Source organism: Mixia osmundae, assembly GCF_000708205.1.
Source record: "Mixia osmundae IAM 14324 unplaced genomic scaffold scaffold_9, whole genome shotgun sequence".
Taxonomy (NCBI): domain Eukaryota; kingdom Fungi; phylum Basidiomycota; class Mixiomycetes; order Mixiales; family Mixiaceae; genus Mixia; species Mixia osmundae.
This window is the reverse complement of record NW_014575555.1, coordinates 589413-605321: the sequence shown is the minus strand read 5'-3', so window position 1 is coordinate 605321 and position 15909 is coordinate 589413. Positions and strand designations below refer to the sequence as shown.

Here is a 15909-nt window from a genome sequence, read left to right as displayed (position 1 = left end):
CCACGCGACCACGCGCCGGCCAAAGGCGGCAACTTGATTTGCTATCGCCGGTCAATATGCCCAGGCATCGACACCCCCTCTTCGCTGTCTATGGTCCTCACCAACTGCATATGCCAGGTTCAAGACGCATGGTCTACGTCGCCAGGAGGTCCGACCACGGTCTTCCCATGCTTGCCCTTGTATGATCACCCGGCCATGCTCACAAACAATAACAACAAGGAGCGACACCATCAAGACAATGAGGCTCTTATTGTTGTGCGCCTCGGCAGGACTAGTAGGCCTAGCACAATGCGCTGTCACCTTCAGATTGGCCCAACTGGACCCGCCAAAGCCTCGATCTGCGCTCGAGCCGAACGCTCTCGTTATCCGCGACAGACTCAGAGCGCTCAGCCTCTCACAGATCGGCTTATATGCCCAAGTTGAGCAGCTTCCAATGCCAGCAGGTATGGCACAGATGCAGCTCGAGCAGCCTAGGCCGCCACCCTCTGCACCTCAGAAGCAAACCACTCAAAACGCGACCCAGCAGTCCTCGCCACCCTCGTCTCAGCAGCAGACATCGCCGCCCCCGCCGCCGAGCATGCAGCAGCAGCTACCTTACTATATGTCCACGAGCACAAAGACGACAACATTCAACGGCATCAGCAAGACCACAACGACCACGATCACACGGCCCGCAAACGCCTCGCTGTCCGCGAACCAGCTGCCTATACCCCCGACTCTTCAGCTTCCGCCTCAGCCCAAGCTACAGCTACCGCCCCAGCCAAAATTGCAGATGCCTGCTCAGCCCGGTCAGCTACAGCCGCAGAGCCTGCCCGCCATGCCTCAGCTGCTGAACCAGCGCGATGTTATGAATCACACCTCACGCGCGGCTGCAACATCGCCCGCCGTTAATTTGATCTCAAGCTACGCGTAAGCTTCGAGTCCTTGGATCCCAGCTTGATCTGAAGTCAAATCGTAGGCTCGACGTCGTCATCGGCACGCCCGGCACACTACACCGGCTCGTGCTCGATACTGGCAGTGCGATGACGGTCCTCGATCCCCAGCGCCGAGACTTTCGAACAAATAGCTCGAGACACAGACCAGAGTCTTTCGCAACGCAGTACGGCTCAGCCTTCGCTTCCGGACCTGTCTATGAGGATAAATTGACCCTTGGCCCACTGGTCGCGGAAGATACACCCCTGGGAATCGGTACGACTTTCAACGGCCTCCCAGACGGCGTAGAAGGCATCCTCGGGCTAGGAGGCCGCAGTCTGATGCAAGGCAGTCTCTTTCCGAATGTCACCCAGACCCTGCCAACGGTAACGGAACGGCTTTTTGACTCGGGCGCTACAAAGGATATGGTCGTCGGCATCTCTCTCGCAAGGACCGGCGGCAAAATTACGTTCGGCAGTATTGATCACGCCTCTATAAGAGACCAGAGCGAGATCACATACACGAATCTGGTCAGTGAAGGCAAAGCCGCCCGTCATTTTGCTGTTGAAGCCACCGTTCGCGCGAATGGCAAAGTGCTCGGCTCTGGCCCCTGCTTGATTGATACTGGGTCCACGCTCTTTATGGGCAGCGATCAGTTCATGGCGAGATATCTAGAGACCATAGAGGCTAGCGGTGCTCGACTCGATCCAGGCACTGGCCTGATCAACTTTGCAAAGCTCAACGACATGCCGGATCTTCAGATCGATTTGGGCTCAGCTACACTCGTCCTTGCGCCCAAGGAGCAAGTGTTCAGTCGCGAGGAAATGGCGGCGCTTGGTCTTGAAAGCGCATCGAACGCGTCCCTCGGCATCGTCTCGTCTCTCGGTCCGCTCAAAGACGCTGGTTTCGAATTTGTGCTCGGCCTCAAGGTTCTTCAGCAATACTATACCGTCTTTGACAGTACCAACAGACGAGTCGGCTGGGCAGAGACAACGCAGACCATCGGCGGCATCCGCCAGCGAGATCGATCGGTATCTGTCAAGCTCGCAACTTTTAACGAGGCCGTGATGTTCGGATCTTCGTCGAGGTCACGCATCAGTCTGGCGTTCATCTTGGCGGGCTTAGTCTTCACTTCAATGTAGTTTGAGGTCATGCATTAGTGCCAATAACGGAATATACAGGTGCCGTATCAATGTCCATCGCGTGTAGCTCGCGCATGTCTCAGCAGGTCTGCAGGTCAGACACATGAGCGAGAGTACGGAGTGAGATCGATGACTTACGCCATTCCTGCTATTGACGGGCTTGGTATAGCCTGCCTGTGCCCAGGTCGTCCTGTTGACGTTGTCGTAGGCTTCAAGATGGCTGTTGATGTATGCTGTCGTGGGATAGTCGGGTGGATCGCAACCGACATTATAGCTGTCTGTCCGTTGATATACTCGCACACTGCGTCCGGAGCGTCAGTTCGATTTTCTCGTAATCAATGAGCAGGATCGTACTAATCGATATACATCGTCGACGGGAATGTGAGCTTAGTGTACTCTGGTATACCCTGGAATTTGGTCGAGATGCCAAAGTTGATCATGATGTACATGGGCTCTTGTGAGATCGGCCGAGTGGCGATCATGGTCTCTGCATTCGGACCCATCGCAGATGCTTCGAGTCGCCAAGTCTGCGCTCCTCCCACCGTCCAGGAGATGCCAGAGTCTGCTGTCGAGCCTGGCTGATACTCGACGCCAAAGGATTGATATTTGACGCCATTGTAAGAGACCGCATCGAGGAGCGTGACGGCCGAAGCAGACTCTTGCGTGATTGAGCCCTTGTACTTGTTGAGTTCCGTACCGGTCGTGTTGACAATCAGCAGATCAGTGACATTGTTCCAATTGTAGGCAGCATCGAAGGGCGCAACAGACATCGACTGAGACGCAGAACCAACGCCGGAGGGATCGACCTGAGCTTCTAGGATATCAATCTCAGGCGCTCCTCTGCCGACGTTGACCGCCGGCCCTGGGTGATCGTCGGGAATATTTGCTGTCGAGCACGTGCAAGCAGACAATTTCTGCCCGGGCAGGTACGATAGCACGCCGCCGTAGTCTTGCGAGCCCGACGTCAGAGCAGCAGCAGGCACACCGGAGGCATCATGTTGTCGGGCCAGAGTGCCGTAATACGTCGTGTCGCCACAGTCGTTGTACGAGTATGGCCAGACGCCGTCATTAGTGGCTCCGTAGCCAGCGCGACCAAGGTTCCCCATCATCCAGACGGCGGGCCAGAAGCCATAGACGTGCGAGTTGCCAGGCAAAGAGACGGAAACTTCGACATAGCCACCAGTGAAGCAAAATTTGTTCCAGGAAGAAAGGAAGCCGGAGCGATACGCTAAGTTGTGCAGGTCTTGCTGCGACATGGTGATCTGGAGACTGCCGTCCTTGGTGATTATCGCATCTGGATCATCCCATTCGAGATTGTATGTAGCATAATAGTTAAAGTCCATCGCTTCCCAGAATGGATCATCGCCTGGCCAGAAAGTGCGACCGTCTTGCTCAAATTCGTCGCTGAAGACAAGACTATAGTCTGCGCCATCTATACCCGTACGGGTGTACGCCGATTTCGGAGTGTCGCGATCGATGAGTGAAGGCAGCTGCGGTATAGAAGCCACCTGGCCAGTCGCGTTCGTGCCTCCGACATTGAAACCACCGAGATAGTCAAGTGGGACACCGTTGGCATAGACTGCAAGCGGCCAACCCAAAAAGAGCGCAAGAAGCCCACCGATGAGGCAGACAATGCTGATGAGGTTGATGAGACCACGACGACTGATGGTGCCCCAGAAACCATGATAATGTTTACCGTCATCGGCCTCTTTCTCGGCCATCGTACCCGGCGGTAAGCTGAGTAGGAGCTTGGTAGACGAGTAGCCGCTCGCGCCGCCATCAGAGTACAGCGAGCCTAGCTTCTTTGACCTAATAGCGTAATCTTCTTTTGTGGGATGATGTAGATAGTCATCCTCCTCTTCGTTGGCAGGATCCCACAAAAGACGATCAGTGGTCGCAGTTTGGGCGAGCACATCCGCCATACTTTGTCTGCGCTGCCTGTCAGCTCAAGTAACGTCTGTCCTCGAGAAGACTGACCTGGATGGCATGCCACCGATGACGCTGCGCATGGTTGTCGAATCCATGCTTTGCGGTCGGCTGTGGCTGCTCATGGCGCCCCAATGCTTGCTTCCATAGCCCTCGCTGGAATGTACAGAGTCTCCTGCGAAGCTTGCCATGCGACTTCGACCTTCAGCATAGGGCAAAGCGGGCAGCATAAAGTCTTGATCATCTATCGGAATCGTTGCTGACGAAGACTCGTTACGATGATGGTACTGGCGCAGGAAGTGCGGCGAGGCTGAGATTGCGGCAGCTGCAGCCGCTGCTTGAGCAGCCTGAGTACCACCATGCGAAGTCGTGATGAGCGGGCTTGTGCTGCCACTGACAGAAGGACCAGGCGAAGCAGCGCGCTCGATTGACGAGGTCTCGACATTGCTCTGAGCAGCGAAGGACGAAGACGAGGGCGAAAGTGAGCCTTGCGTGTTTGAGCCCGGTGGCGGGCTCAGCATGGGCGAGCTCGTCGAATTGGGCATGCGATTCGCACTGGGAACATACGAGCCAGCACCGAAGCTGTAGCGCGAGTAATCTCCGCCTAGCTGACCGGATGAGAGCTGTGCAAGGGCGTTGGCAGGAGCGACTCCGGCCCGTGACGATGTGGCCGAGGCTACCGAGCTGCGCTGAGGATTGTGCTGAAAGGCTGGCAAGAAGCCAGCGAGACTGCTGCGCTTGTTGTGTTCAGGTCGCGTATTGCCTGTCGACATGGGCCTGTTGTAGCTCGAGCCGGCAGCTCCTGATGCGGGACGAGGTCTTGCGCCGGGTCTGCCATTACCCGTTCGCGCATCTGACAGGCTGCTTCTGGACGAAGGAGAACCGCTGAGTTGTGACGGATCAGCCTGGCCGGACAGCCTGCTCGTACGCTGCGGCCGTGTGGTCGGGCCGCTGTTTGAGGATCCTGAACCTGATCCGGACGAGCTCGAGGGAGGATATTCGTGTGAAGCTGTACCGTCAGATTCCTCGGTGCTATTGCTGGCTAGACTTTGCGTCTTGCTCGCTGGCTCTTTTGACCGAGCGATGGCGGCAGCGGTAAAAGCCTGCGAGGTGGAGGCCGGCAGTGCTGCGCCCGGCGGTAGGCCAGCAGATGCGCTCGCTTGCTCTTCTTGTGTCCACCGGGCGTAGCGAGCCTGCGCGCTCTGGAGATACTGTGTGTCTACATCTCCTGGTGAATCTGCTTGGGGGATCGAGGTGAACGAGGCGGAAGACTCGCTCGATCTGGGCTCGTCAGGCGGTGAATGTGACATGCTGTGCGAAAGAGGGCGCTATCTTTATGCGGTTGTGTGGTGGCAGTGTAGATCGGATCAAGCTGCCTGTGGACTATTGCCTAGCTGTCGTGGGAATAGGGCGGGTCTGCGGTGGTGGATGCTTCTGTCCGGCGGTATGCGGTATGATATGCCTATATTGACATGATCGTCAATCACGGGATGAGGTGACTACCGACTGCTCAAGCTGGTTGAGCTCGCTGCCAAAAGGGTGCGAGCAGCGTGGATAGACTGACCTGTCCCTGTGTGCTTAGTCCGCTCAAGAGTGTTGGGTAGATTGTCAGTGGCCGAGACTCGGCTCGCGCGAGGCAGAGCGGACGATAGACTCGTTCGAAACGTGTCTGCTCTACGCCGTCGAGTCAAGTATGTCGGCAGCGACCTCCTCGACTTCCGCGGAGACGTTTGACTGGCGGAACTCTGCGCACACGCTGCTGATTCCCGGGAAAAAGAAGCTGGCGTTGGTCTAGGTGGACTGTCTGTGCGTAGATCTGTCCTCAGCGTCTCGCTCGGACTATCTGGGATCCTCTGCTACCTGCCCACTACTGATCTCCCTGCCAAGGACCGCACAGTCGACTCTGATGGACGATGACCGTCGATTGTACTGCGCTTTGCCCGTCGGACAGACATGAAAACTCTTGACGGGAAGTCACCACACTGTCGCGCGCGCCATGTGGCAAATTCTGCCAAGGCGGTGCATCTAGGTGAATTCTTGCTGTACAACAACATAGCGAACGGACTACTGACGGGACTTTGCTTGCCAGGCCGCTTCCAGAGCGGCAGAAGTTGGCGCTTGCGCACCGTACCGACGACTGACGAGCTCGCTGGTCAGCCAGGTCTTCTGCTCCTGTAAAAGCTGTTCAAACGTGAGCCTGCATTGGCAATCGTGCCTCGTGTCTGCCATAGGATGCGTGTCGGGTGATGTGTATTCGCTCGCCGGACCTGCCACTTCTTCGTACGAAGGCAGCTTCAGGTTCTCGTCCGAGCAGCAGCAAGAAGCCAGTAAGACCGGCTTCTTGATCGTCAGGATCCGTGTCTTGGGATCGTCGGGTAGCGAGTACCTGATCTCGAGAGCTAGCTCGTGCGACACTCTGATGGGCGTGATCGATCCCGGATGAGTGCTCGGCCGCAAGACATCGTCGTTGGGCACCCGAGCAAGCCAGGACGTTGTGAGCCGCTCGCCTACCCTGAGCCTCTTGAACGACTTGAGCGGCTTGTCAGACCCGCTCGCTGCTTTGCTCGGCTTGCGACTTGTGGACCGGAAGCCGCCTCGCGAGGGCGATTGGCCCCGAGGTGTCGTCGACGGCGAGGGCGATGCGCTGAGGGGACCTGACCGGGTGATGGTCGCAGCGGGCATGCCAGACGAATGGTGACCGTGGGTCGATGCATGTCTACCTCGATGCTATTGTTCGTCGTGAGCAAGACAGTGCGGGGGAGCCCAACAAAGGCTTACCTGCTCCTCGAGCTCTGCTTGGGCATCTTCTTCGCTCAACGTCGTATCTGGCAAAAGCTCGTGCGCCTCTAGCAGATTGCTGCCGGCTGCATATTCTGAATGACCGTCCAGCTTGACGACGGTACGTCTGTGGGGTGGCGGTACCTTGACGGTCGCCTTACTGGCCGGTACGGGATCCTTGACAGCGAATCTTCTTGGGCTTGTCAGCTCGTACCGCTGAGTCATGCTGAGCGTCACTGAAGCGACATCGATCTCTTGAGGCGGCATACTGACGGCAAGGTTGAAGAGAGCCAGGCCGCTGACGGTGAACTGCTTGGAGAGCAAGTTGAAGTGCAGGGAGCCGATCTCACAGTTTGGCTCTCTGATATCGACAAAGAGCGCGAGATCCGAGAGTTGCATGGCAGAGCTGGACAGGCCTTGCTCGGCGTCTTGTGCCAGACTTCCCCCTGGACTGGCTATGAAGGCGAGTCGTCTGGTGGCGGTCAAGTCTGAGCCCAGCGGGCCCATGCCGCATGCGACTGCTTTGATCCAATAGGTGATCCTGCCGTACCGGCTCCTTTCGTAAGGCGCGATACTGCTTTGAATGATAAAAGACCAGTCAAAGGTGTGATCGCCCTGCCTGAGCACGACGGCACCGCGCGCGTTGGCCTGTGTAGCATCGATGGCAGACAAGGTCACACTGTTGTCATAGATCGTCGCACTCTCGTACGGCAACTCTCCAAAGGCGACGTCTGCCTGTCCGACGATGGAGACCGTGATCTTGCCGGGCTCCTTGCCTTTGCTGCTGATCGCTGTCGGCACGGGCAACTCCTTGTCCTTGGACAGCGTCAAGATGAGCGAACCAGAGCAGACAGAGTCCTGCCTCGGTGCAGAAGAGCCAATCTCTGATGCCGTCAGTGGCCGAATGAAGTGAATCTCTGGCTCATGCTGGATCGTCAAGCGACTCTTGTCCATGAAGGACAGCATGATGACCGGTGCTTGGCCCGATCGCCTGTGACTCCGACACGCTGGCAAGCAAGCACTGTCGCTGTCTCGTCGCGACTCGCGCTAAGCGTGATAGCCGTCGTCAGAGCCGTCGTGTCCCGCCATCGCAATGAATGATCCCCAGAGCGAGCGCAAGGGCTCTCCGAGTCCTGCCGCGAGCCATTCCCGAGCGGCCTCCCGGGGCGCATCGCCTGCACCGCTCTTGCCTCAATACTCGGCAGCCCCTACGGGCACGCTCAAGGACAAGGAGCAGAACGACTCGCACCCCGTGTCGACCGCAAAGGGCGTCCAAGATGCTTGGTGGAACAACGTCCCTGCTTGGATCCCCATCGTCTCCTGGATCTCGCTCTCTTCCGCTGTCAGTAAGTCAGGGTCGGCCTTACACTACCGGTCGCGGCCAAGATGTGCCGAGGACTCCCGTACTGATATACTGCGCTACCGACAGTCTTGATGAACAAGTACATTCTCTACGACCTCGGCTTCTCGCATCCCATGTAAGCATACACGCACGACGTACCCGGTCGACACCGCTCAATCGCATCGAGGCAGCTTCCTCACGACACTGCATGTCGCTTTCCAGGTCATCGCTTCACGCGCATTGCACCGCTTCACGCCCTACGTCGATGGCGCACGAGAACTTGAGGCGTCGGGCAAGATGAACCGTGAGGTATTCCTGCACAAAGTCGTGCCTATCGGCGTACTCTTCAGCGTCAGTCTCATTCTCAGCAACTGGGTCTACCTCCGCCTGTCTGTCAGCTTTATTCAGGTAAATCAGACAACTCTCGAGGCGACTGTCTCGTCACTGAGGTCGTGCGGCGAGCAGATGATCAAGGCCATCACGCCCGTCTCCGTTCTAGCCGTTTCTGTCCTCTTCAAGGTCAAGACAGCTAGTGCAAAGCTATACGGTATCGTCGGAATCATCTCACTCGGTTCGTCCTGGCGTCTTGCACCGCTTCTGCACAGTGCTGAGATGTCACAGGGGTCATCATTGCGTCGTACGGCGAGATCGACTTTGATCTTCTCGGCTTTACCGTACAGGTGCGTGACCGTCCGAGACTATGAACTATGCCAGCGCTCATCCAGCTTTCGTAGATCATCGCCATCTTGGTCGAAAGCTGTCGTTTGGTGCTCATCCAGATCCTCTTGCAAGGCCTCGGCATGAGCCCTCTCGTATCTCTGTGCGTCAGCACTTCGAAATGACAGAATCTAGCCTGATCACGGCTGGCAAACAGGTACTATACAGCACCGGTCGTGCTCGCATCCAACTCAGTCTTGCTTGTCATCTTCGAGGGCCTCACGCCATTCTACAAGCTCTATTCGATCGGCTATGGCCTGCTCTTCCTGAACGCCTCGCTCACCTTTGCACTCAATCTCGCCAGCGTCTGGCTCATCGGCAAAGCATCCGGACTCGTCTTGACACTCAGTGGAGTCATGCAAGTCTCCATCCGCAGGCTCGTATATGCTACAGCTGACACGCGAGCCCCTCTACAGCAAGGACATCCTACTTGTCGTCGGCTCTTGGCTCGTCTTGGGCAGCACTATCACGATCACTCAGATATTTGGGTACTTTGTTGCTTTGGCAGGCCTGGTGGCCTTCAAGACGCAGGGCTAGATCACACGCTGGCTCGTTGTATTTATCGGTAGAAGGGAACACGAATGGAGAGAGCGATACACGTCTGTACTAGCCCCGCTTATGCTTCGAGCTGCGAACCTTTCCCTCTGGTTTGCTCGCAGGACCAGACTTGCGACTGCTGCCCTGGCCCTCAAAACCGGGTCGACCTGCTTTCCGCGGTTTCTTGGGCAAGCTGCTCTTCTTGATGCCCATCTTCTTGTCCTTGATACTCTGCGCGCGCTGAGCAATATTGTCCGACCTTGCTTTGGCGCGACCAGCCTGGCTAGTAGCGAGCTGCTCTTCGCGATCGGCCCTGGAGAGTAGACGGGAATCAGCTCGCGTGGGTCCTGAGAGCCAGAGTGGACTGACCAGGCCTTGCGGCTCTTCTGCTTCTCCTTATCCTTGCGCTTGACCATCTTGCGCAGCCTGGCTTCCTCATCGAGTACCTTACCACCCTCTGCCTTGCGCTGTATCGCTTCCCACTTGTCCTTCTCCTCTGCTCGCTCTCGAGCTTGCGGGGTCAACTTGGACAAGAAATGTGATCGCGCTTCGAGGGCTTCCAAGGCCTGCGCGGGATCTTTCGTCTCGCGCCGCGTATGTTTGCTGGCGTTCTGCTTGGATTTGCTATTGCCATGCTTCTGGATGATGTCTACCGGCTTGACTGAGGTAGAAGGAGTAAAGTCGAGATGGGAGAACGATAGTCCCGTGTCTGCCTTGACCACTGGCGCGGGTACGATGGTCTGCGAGGACGGCGTGAGGTCGATGCGTTGCTTTTTCGGTACAGGCTCATCCGCTTGCGCTTCTGCAGTACGTATGGCTTTCTGAGCGTTCGGCTTTGACCGATTGCCCATTGAAGCGATAGATTGCTTGCCGTTGACGGCCTGTGTACGGAATCCCTTGCGGGATTGAGCAGCTTCCTTTGCGGCGGCCTCTGCGCGTCTCTGCTCCTTTCGTTCGCGCCGTCGGCGATCGCGCATCTCGCCACGCCTTCTGCGTTCGGCAAGCAGAGCTTCACGAGACGTAGCCTCACTCAGCGCCGTCGCTTCATCGTCATCCTCGTCAACGTCGGAAGCAGAAGACTTGGCTGAGCCAGCTTCGTCATCATCGTCGTCGTCGTCATTGTCAGCTTGCGCGTGCCCATTGGATTTTGCTTGTTGTTGTAGTGAGGCGACCTTTCTGGCGAGCTTAGCTTTGAGATCGGCATGTGAGGGCTGCTCGGCTAGCTCGTCCGCGTCCGCGTCTGCAAGTTCTCGTTCCTTGCCCTTGCCGGATCCTGTCGGCTCATTTTGCGCTGCTTCCGCCGCTCGAGCCGCCTTGATCTCGAGTACCGTCCTTGGCGCTTCAGGATCGAACTGATCCGATCGATGAGCACTGCTCTCGCCCGGTGAGTGGCCAGACTGACCCTGCTCATCTTTGCTGCTCTTTTGACCTGTTTGCTCTCCTCTGCCAGCTCTGCCTGACGCTTCTTACGCTGCTTCTTGCTCAGCCCAGAGAGATCTTCCATCTTATTTCCACGCTTTCAGCGGCGGCGAGGCAAAAGGCCGCGACAATAGTGCTCACCTCTGTAGCATGCTCCTCTCGCAAGTATAATTTAGCAGGAATGAGCGACAGAAGCGCTTCGAAGGACGCATTGTGAGCGATCAAGGACGTCTGCTTGACCCCTCATCAGCACGACGACGGCCTGCTGCGGCGGAATGGACGGACGTTGGTGCTCATATCGGCCTGCAAAAGCACGGCGGCCAGCTGACTTTGCGCCAATGAAATTTCCAAGGAACGCGCGATCGGCGCTCGGCCTCGTGTCGAAGAAGAAATCGAATTCACACCCTTGAAGAGCTAGCTGAGCCGGCCTAGTCTCACCAAAGGGGCGCGTGGCTGTCGTCAGCACACCGCGCAGATCTGTCAGTCAGACAGGTTCGTGGTACAGCAGACTTGAGACGTTGCAAGGCCCAGCAGATCGCCCGCCGTGAAAAAGACGCGCGATCCAGTCCAAGAGCAAGCATGATCGGCTCACGACTCGCTCGATCTGCGCCCCTGCAGCTCAGGCCGGTCGTCAGATCGAGCAGTGTATGTAGGAGCACACGATGCCTGACCACTGTTGCGCCCTCACGCGCTACTGGCGTCACTGCAGCTCCTAAGCAGTCCGTTCCTGCTCGAGCTGCTTCTACGGCTACAGCCAGCACAAAGTTAGGCAGTCAGCTCGTCAACACTTCCATCTTCGCTCCTCTCGACACCTTCAGCCGTCGTCATGTCGGCCCAGAGCCCGCAGACGTGCAGAAGATGCTCTCAGTGCTCGGCTACGACTCACTCGACAGCTTCGTCAACGATGCCGTGCCCAGCTCGATCAGAATCGATGACCACGAACTGGCTGAGAACCCGGACATGCAGCCGCTGAGCGAGACAGAGATGCTCAGGCGTGCCAAGGAGCTCGCGAGTGAGAACATCAGGAACAGGGACTGGTCCGGCGGCGGCTATCACAACGCGGTCGTTCCGCCTGTCATCTTGCGCAACATGACCGAGAATCACGCTTGGTTCAGCCAGTACTCGCCCTACCAACCAGAGATCTCTCAGGGCCGCTTAGAGTCCCTCATCAACTTCCAAACGCTGGCCACCTCTCTCACAGGACTCGACATCTCCAATGCCTCTCTGCTTGATGAAGCGACTGCCGCCGCCGAGGCCATGATCATCTCATATCAGCAGGTCAAGACGAAGAAGACAACCTTCCTCGTCGATCGGTTCGTCTATCCCCAGACACTGGCAGTCCTCAAATCCCGTGCCGCACCTGTCGGTATCCAAATCAAAGTCGGCAACGTCGCTCGTCTGCTCTCAGGCGAGGATCCACAGCCTGAAGACGAAGCGATCAAGAAGGACCTGATGGGTGTCCTCATCCAGTATCCTGATCGCAGAGGGCAGGTCGTCGACTGGTCTGCGACCGCTCAAGCTGCTCACGAGCTAGGCGCTCTCGTGACCGTCGCGACCGATCTCCTCGCTCTCACATTGATCAAGCCACCTGGAGAATGGGGCGCAGATATGGCAATTGGCAACACCGCTCGATTCGGTGTTCCTGTCGGCTTCGGCGGGCCCCATGCCGCATTTTTCTCTTGCACCGACGCCCTCAAGCGGAAGATGCCCGGTCGACTCATCGGCTTGTCTCGAGATGCTAATGCTAAGCCTGCATACCGAATGGCGCTCCAAACGCGCGAGCAACACATCAGACGAGAAAAGGCAACGAGCAACATTTGTACTGCCCAAGCCTTGCTAGCTAACATGGCCGCCATGTATGCTGTCTACCACGGACCAGAGGGTCTCAAGCGAATTGCACTCAAAGTGCACGGTCTCACCTCGGTTGTCAAAGCCGGACTTGCAAGCATGAGCCAGATGGCCATCAACAGCTCGCACTTCGATACGCTCACTATCCGCGCTTCCGGCGTTGCGGCAGATATCGTCCATACCGAAGCCAATAAGCGAGGAATCAATCTGGGGCGCGTCAACGGTGCGATGATCAGGATCACCCTTGACGAATCCACCCAGATCGAAGATATTGTCGAGATCCTCAACGTCTTTGCGACTGCCACGGGCGCAGGACCGCGGACGTCACACCGAAAGTCGTGGGATGCCGAGTCTGTGATCGAATTAGCTAATTCTGTCGGTGTGACTGCTCTGCCTGTCGTTACACCTGAGCTTCTGGCAGCTAAGGGGCAATCTGCGCCCAGCAAAGACTCGCGCTCGCTTGCGCTTCCCAGCCATCTCGTCCGCACATCAGATTATCTGACCTCGCCAACGTTCAACTCCTACCACTCGGAGACCGAACTCTTGCGGTATATGCACCACCTGCAGGAGAAGGATCTCTCGCTCGTACATGCCAGCATTTTCTTGGGATCTTGTACGTCGCGCCCGTGCCCAGCATGCAAAACCCTCAAGCTGATGCCTTTGTCACAGGTACAATGAAGCTGAATCCGACAGCTGCCATGACGCCGCTTACCTGGCCAGAATGGGGCGGCATCCATCCTTTCGCTCCCACAAGCCAAACCAAAGGTTACACGAAGATGATGGATGAACTTTCGCGCGATCTCTGCGCAGTCACTGGTTTCCCGGCAGTATCGCTCCAACCCAACTCTGGCGCGCAGGGAGAGTACACTGGTCTGAGCTGTATTCGAGCGTACCATCACTCGAGGGGCGATGAGAAGCGCGACATCTGCCTCATTCCGCTATCTGCTCACGGCACCAATCCTGCTTCCGCTATCATGGCCGGAATGAAAGTTGTCCCTGTCAAGACGCTCGTCGACGGCGCACTGGACATGGATGACTTGAAAGCAAAGGCAGAAAAGCACTCGAACAACCTTGCAGCCTTCATGGTGACCTACCCCAGCACGTTCGGCGTTTTCGAAGATGGCGTCAAAGAAGCGTGCGAGATCATCCATTCGCATGGTGGTCAAGTCTATCTCGATGGTATGTGTCTCATCGATCACCTTGCCTGGACTGGTCTGATCCGTAGCGCAGGCGCGAATCTGAATGCACAGCTCGGCCTAACAAATCCTGCGACATGCGGCGCAGACGTTTGCCACATGAACCTGCACAAGACTTTCGCGATACCCCACGGCGGCGGTGGACCAGGCGTCGGACCTATCGGCGTTGCAAGTCATCTCGCGCCGTTCTTGCCGGGCCATCCAGTCATCAGAACGGGCGGTGCCAATGCGATCGAGCCAGTCACAGGCGCTCCATACGGCAGTGCATCAATCTTGACGATCTCTTGGGCCTTTATTCGCATGCTCGGCGGTGCAGGTCTCAAATACTCTGCACAGCTCGCTCTGCTCAATGCCAATTACATGGCCCACCGACTAAAAGACCACTATCGCGTGAAGTATTCCAACAGCAAGGGACTCTGCGCTCATGAGTTCATCATCGATCTTGCCGAGTTCGACAAGAAGGCTGGCCTTAAGGTCGCGGACTTTGCAAAGCGATTACAAGATTATGGCTTCCATCCCCCGACGTGCTCGTGGCCGCTCACCACTGCGATGCTTATCGAGCCGACCGAGTCCGAATCGAAGGAAGAGCTCGACCGATTTTGTGAGGCGATGATCAAGATCAAGGATGAAGCCAACGCGATTGCAGACGGCCAGTACCCTCGGGACAATAATATGATTCGCAATGCGCCACATCCTGTGTCTGTCATCGCTTTGGGTGACGATAAGTGGAACAGGTATGCACTCGCAAGCTGCAGAGTCTAGCAGCTGACGCTTTGCTGCAGACCCTACACGCGACAACAAGCCGCTTTCCCTGACGAGCGTCTATACGCCCGCAAATTCTGGCCCTCTGTCGGTCGTCTCGATGAGGCATACGGCGATCTCAATGTGCGTTACTTATAGAAGCGCTTGATCGTGGCTGATGGACCGACAGCTCATCTGCGAATGTCCGAGTGTGGAGGAGTCCGCCGCCGAAGGACTGGAATGATCAGGCCTTGCATGCGATGCTCAACCATTGCTTTACCCTGCAAATTGCCACTTGCTTCACGCTCCCGACGACTTCGATCAACAGTCATGCTCCCAGTAATCTCCTTGTATACGGCAAGCGACTGTCTTTGATCGCCTAGGCTGCGCGACTGTGCCAACACTGTCGCCATGTAGATTCAACTCTTGCACAGCACGCTTGTTCGTATCACTGCTCAGATACCATAGATTGTCAACTCTGTACGATCTCAGGTAACGAATTGCATCTTCGTAATGCAGTCCGACAGCGTGTGGGCCGTGCGAGTCGTCGGAAAGCGTCAGTCGACCGCCGAGCGACATGATGAGCTGCAGGATATCTGGTCCGGGGTAGGCGGTTGTCCAGCCCTTTCGAAAGGCAGCCGCATTGACCTCGAAAAGGGCGCCATAGCTTACTGCTGCCTTGACATTGCGTTCGATACGGTGCCAGACCGTGGGTGAGTCGCGAAAGCTGATCTGAGGGTCCCATAGGCGGCAAAGGTCAAAGTGGCCGATGACTTCTGGCTGAAGCTGTTGTATGACTTCATGTTGAGCATCAAAGTACTGTTCAAAGAGGCTTCGCTGCCGAGCTGCGATGTCATCACCGGCTAAGCTGACCAGACAGCGCTCGTAAGTCGGCCTATCAAAATCTATGGGAATGCCGTTGACGTGGTGTACACTGCCGACGAGATAGTCTATGCGATCTGAATGGTGCTTCAACACGTCAAGCGTTCGCTGCATGTCGCCTTGTCGAATGTTCTCGGTTTCCATTCCCACGAGGAGTTCAATCTTGTCTGCATATTTGGCTTTGAGATGATTTGACATCATCGTAAAGCGCTCGAAAGTTGCTGAGAGGTCTTCGAGCGTGATACCGGCCTGCTACCGTCATCAGATGGGCTCGACATGCTGCGCTAGACCGACCTCCTCCGGATAGAGATCGCGCATGTCAAATCGATGCACATGTTCCGATAGGCCGTAGACCTTGAACCCTTTGGCTATGGCAGACTCTACGACCTCTTCCAATGATCCGGATGCATGTCTACAGAACTCTCCCGAGTGCGAATGGAGAGACACTAGCATGCAGGCTGCAGGCTTC

General features: G+C 56.7%; 7 protein-coding genes across 7 annotated transcripts; 3 read left to right on the top strand and 4 right to left on the bottom strand.

Annotated features, from left to right (window-relative positions):
* The first annotated feature begins 27 nt into the window (after nt 1–27).
* On the top strand, nt 28–2346 carry L969DRAFT_89752 (uncharacterized protein). Its single transcript, XM_014710850.1, has 2 exons — nt 28–909; nt 959–2346. Exons 1-2 carry the CDS (start codon nt 239–241, stop codon nt 2052–2054), a joined length of 1767 nt encoding a protein of 588 aa, XP_014566336.1. The 5' UTR covers nt 28–238; the 3' UTR covers nt 2055–2346.
* Nucleotides 2046–5731, bottom strand: L969DRAFT_629682 (glycoside hydrolase family 16 protein; the record flags this gene model as incomplete). The annotated part of the gene is made up of 3 exons (XM_014710849.1): nt 4032–5731; nt 2409–3983; nt 2046–2355 (listed from the first exon to the last, which is right to left on the bottom strand). The coding sequence occupies exons 1-3, from the start codon at nt 5288–5290 to the stop codon at nt 2046–2048; spliced, it is 3144 nt and encodes a 1047-aa protein (XP_014566335.1). The 5' UTR covers nt 5291–5731.
* Nucleotides 5732–6044: 313 nt separating this feature from the next.
* Nucleotides 6045–7724, bottom strand: L969DRAFT_19252 (uncharacterized protein; the record flags this gene model as incomplete). The annotated part of the gene is made up of 2 exons (XM_014710582.1): nt 6045–6707; nt 6759–7724. 2 exons carry the CDS (start codon nt 7722–7724, stop codon nt 6045–6047), a joined length of 1629 nt encoding a protein of 542 aa, XP_014566068.1.
* Nucleotides 7725–7851: 127 nt separating this feature from the next.
* Nucleotides 7852–9354, top strand: L969DRAFT_96293 (uncharacterized protein; the record flags this gene model as incomplete). The annotated part of the gene is made up of 8 exons (XM_014710848.1): nt 7852–8104; nt 8188–8236; nt 8292–8508; nt 8566–8671; nt 8722–8780; nt 8835–8920; nt 8975–9175; nt 9234–9354. 8 exons carry the CDS (start codon nt 7852–7854, stop codon nt 9352–9354), a joined length of 1092 nt encoding a protein of 363 aa, XP_014566334.1.
* A 69-nt stretch (nt 9355–9423) lies between these two features.
* L969DRAFT_96292 (uncharacterized protein) lies at nt 9424–11070 on the bottom strand (the record flags this gene model as incomplete). Its single annotated transcript, XM_014710847.1, has 5 exons — nt 9424–9667; nt 9724–10706; nt 10757–10858; nt 10915–11004; nt 11059–11070. 5 exons carry the CDS (start codon nt 11068–11070, stop codon nt 9424–9426), a joined length of 1431 nt encoding a protein of 476 aa, XP_014566333.1.
* Nucleotides 11071–11159: 89 nt separating this feature from the next.
* Nucleotides 11160–14865, top strand: L969DRAFT_89746 (uncharacterized protein). Its single transcript, XM_014710846.1, has 5 exons — nt 11160–13234; nt 13291–13800; nt 13852–14551; nt 14600–14702; nt 14749–14865. Exons 1-5 carry the CDS (start codon nt 11353–11355, stop codon nt 14800–14802), a joined length of 3249 nt encoding a protein of 1082 aa, XP_014566332.1. The 5' UTR covers nt 11160–11352; the 3' UTR covers nt 14803–14865.
* L969DRAFT_96290 (uncharacterized protein) lies at nt 14750–15893 on the bottom strand (the record flags this gene model as incomplete). The annotated part of the gene is made up of 3 exons (XM_014710845.1): nt 14750–14961; nt 15011–15689; nt 15735–15893. 3 exons carry the CDS (start codon nt 15891–15893, stop codon nt 14750–14752), a joined length of 1050 nt encoding a protein of 349 aa, XP_014566331.1.
* Nucleotides 15894–15909: the final 16 nt, after the last annotated feature.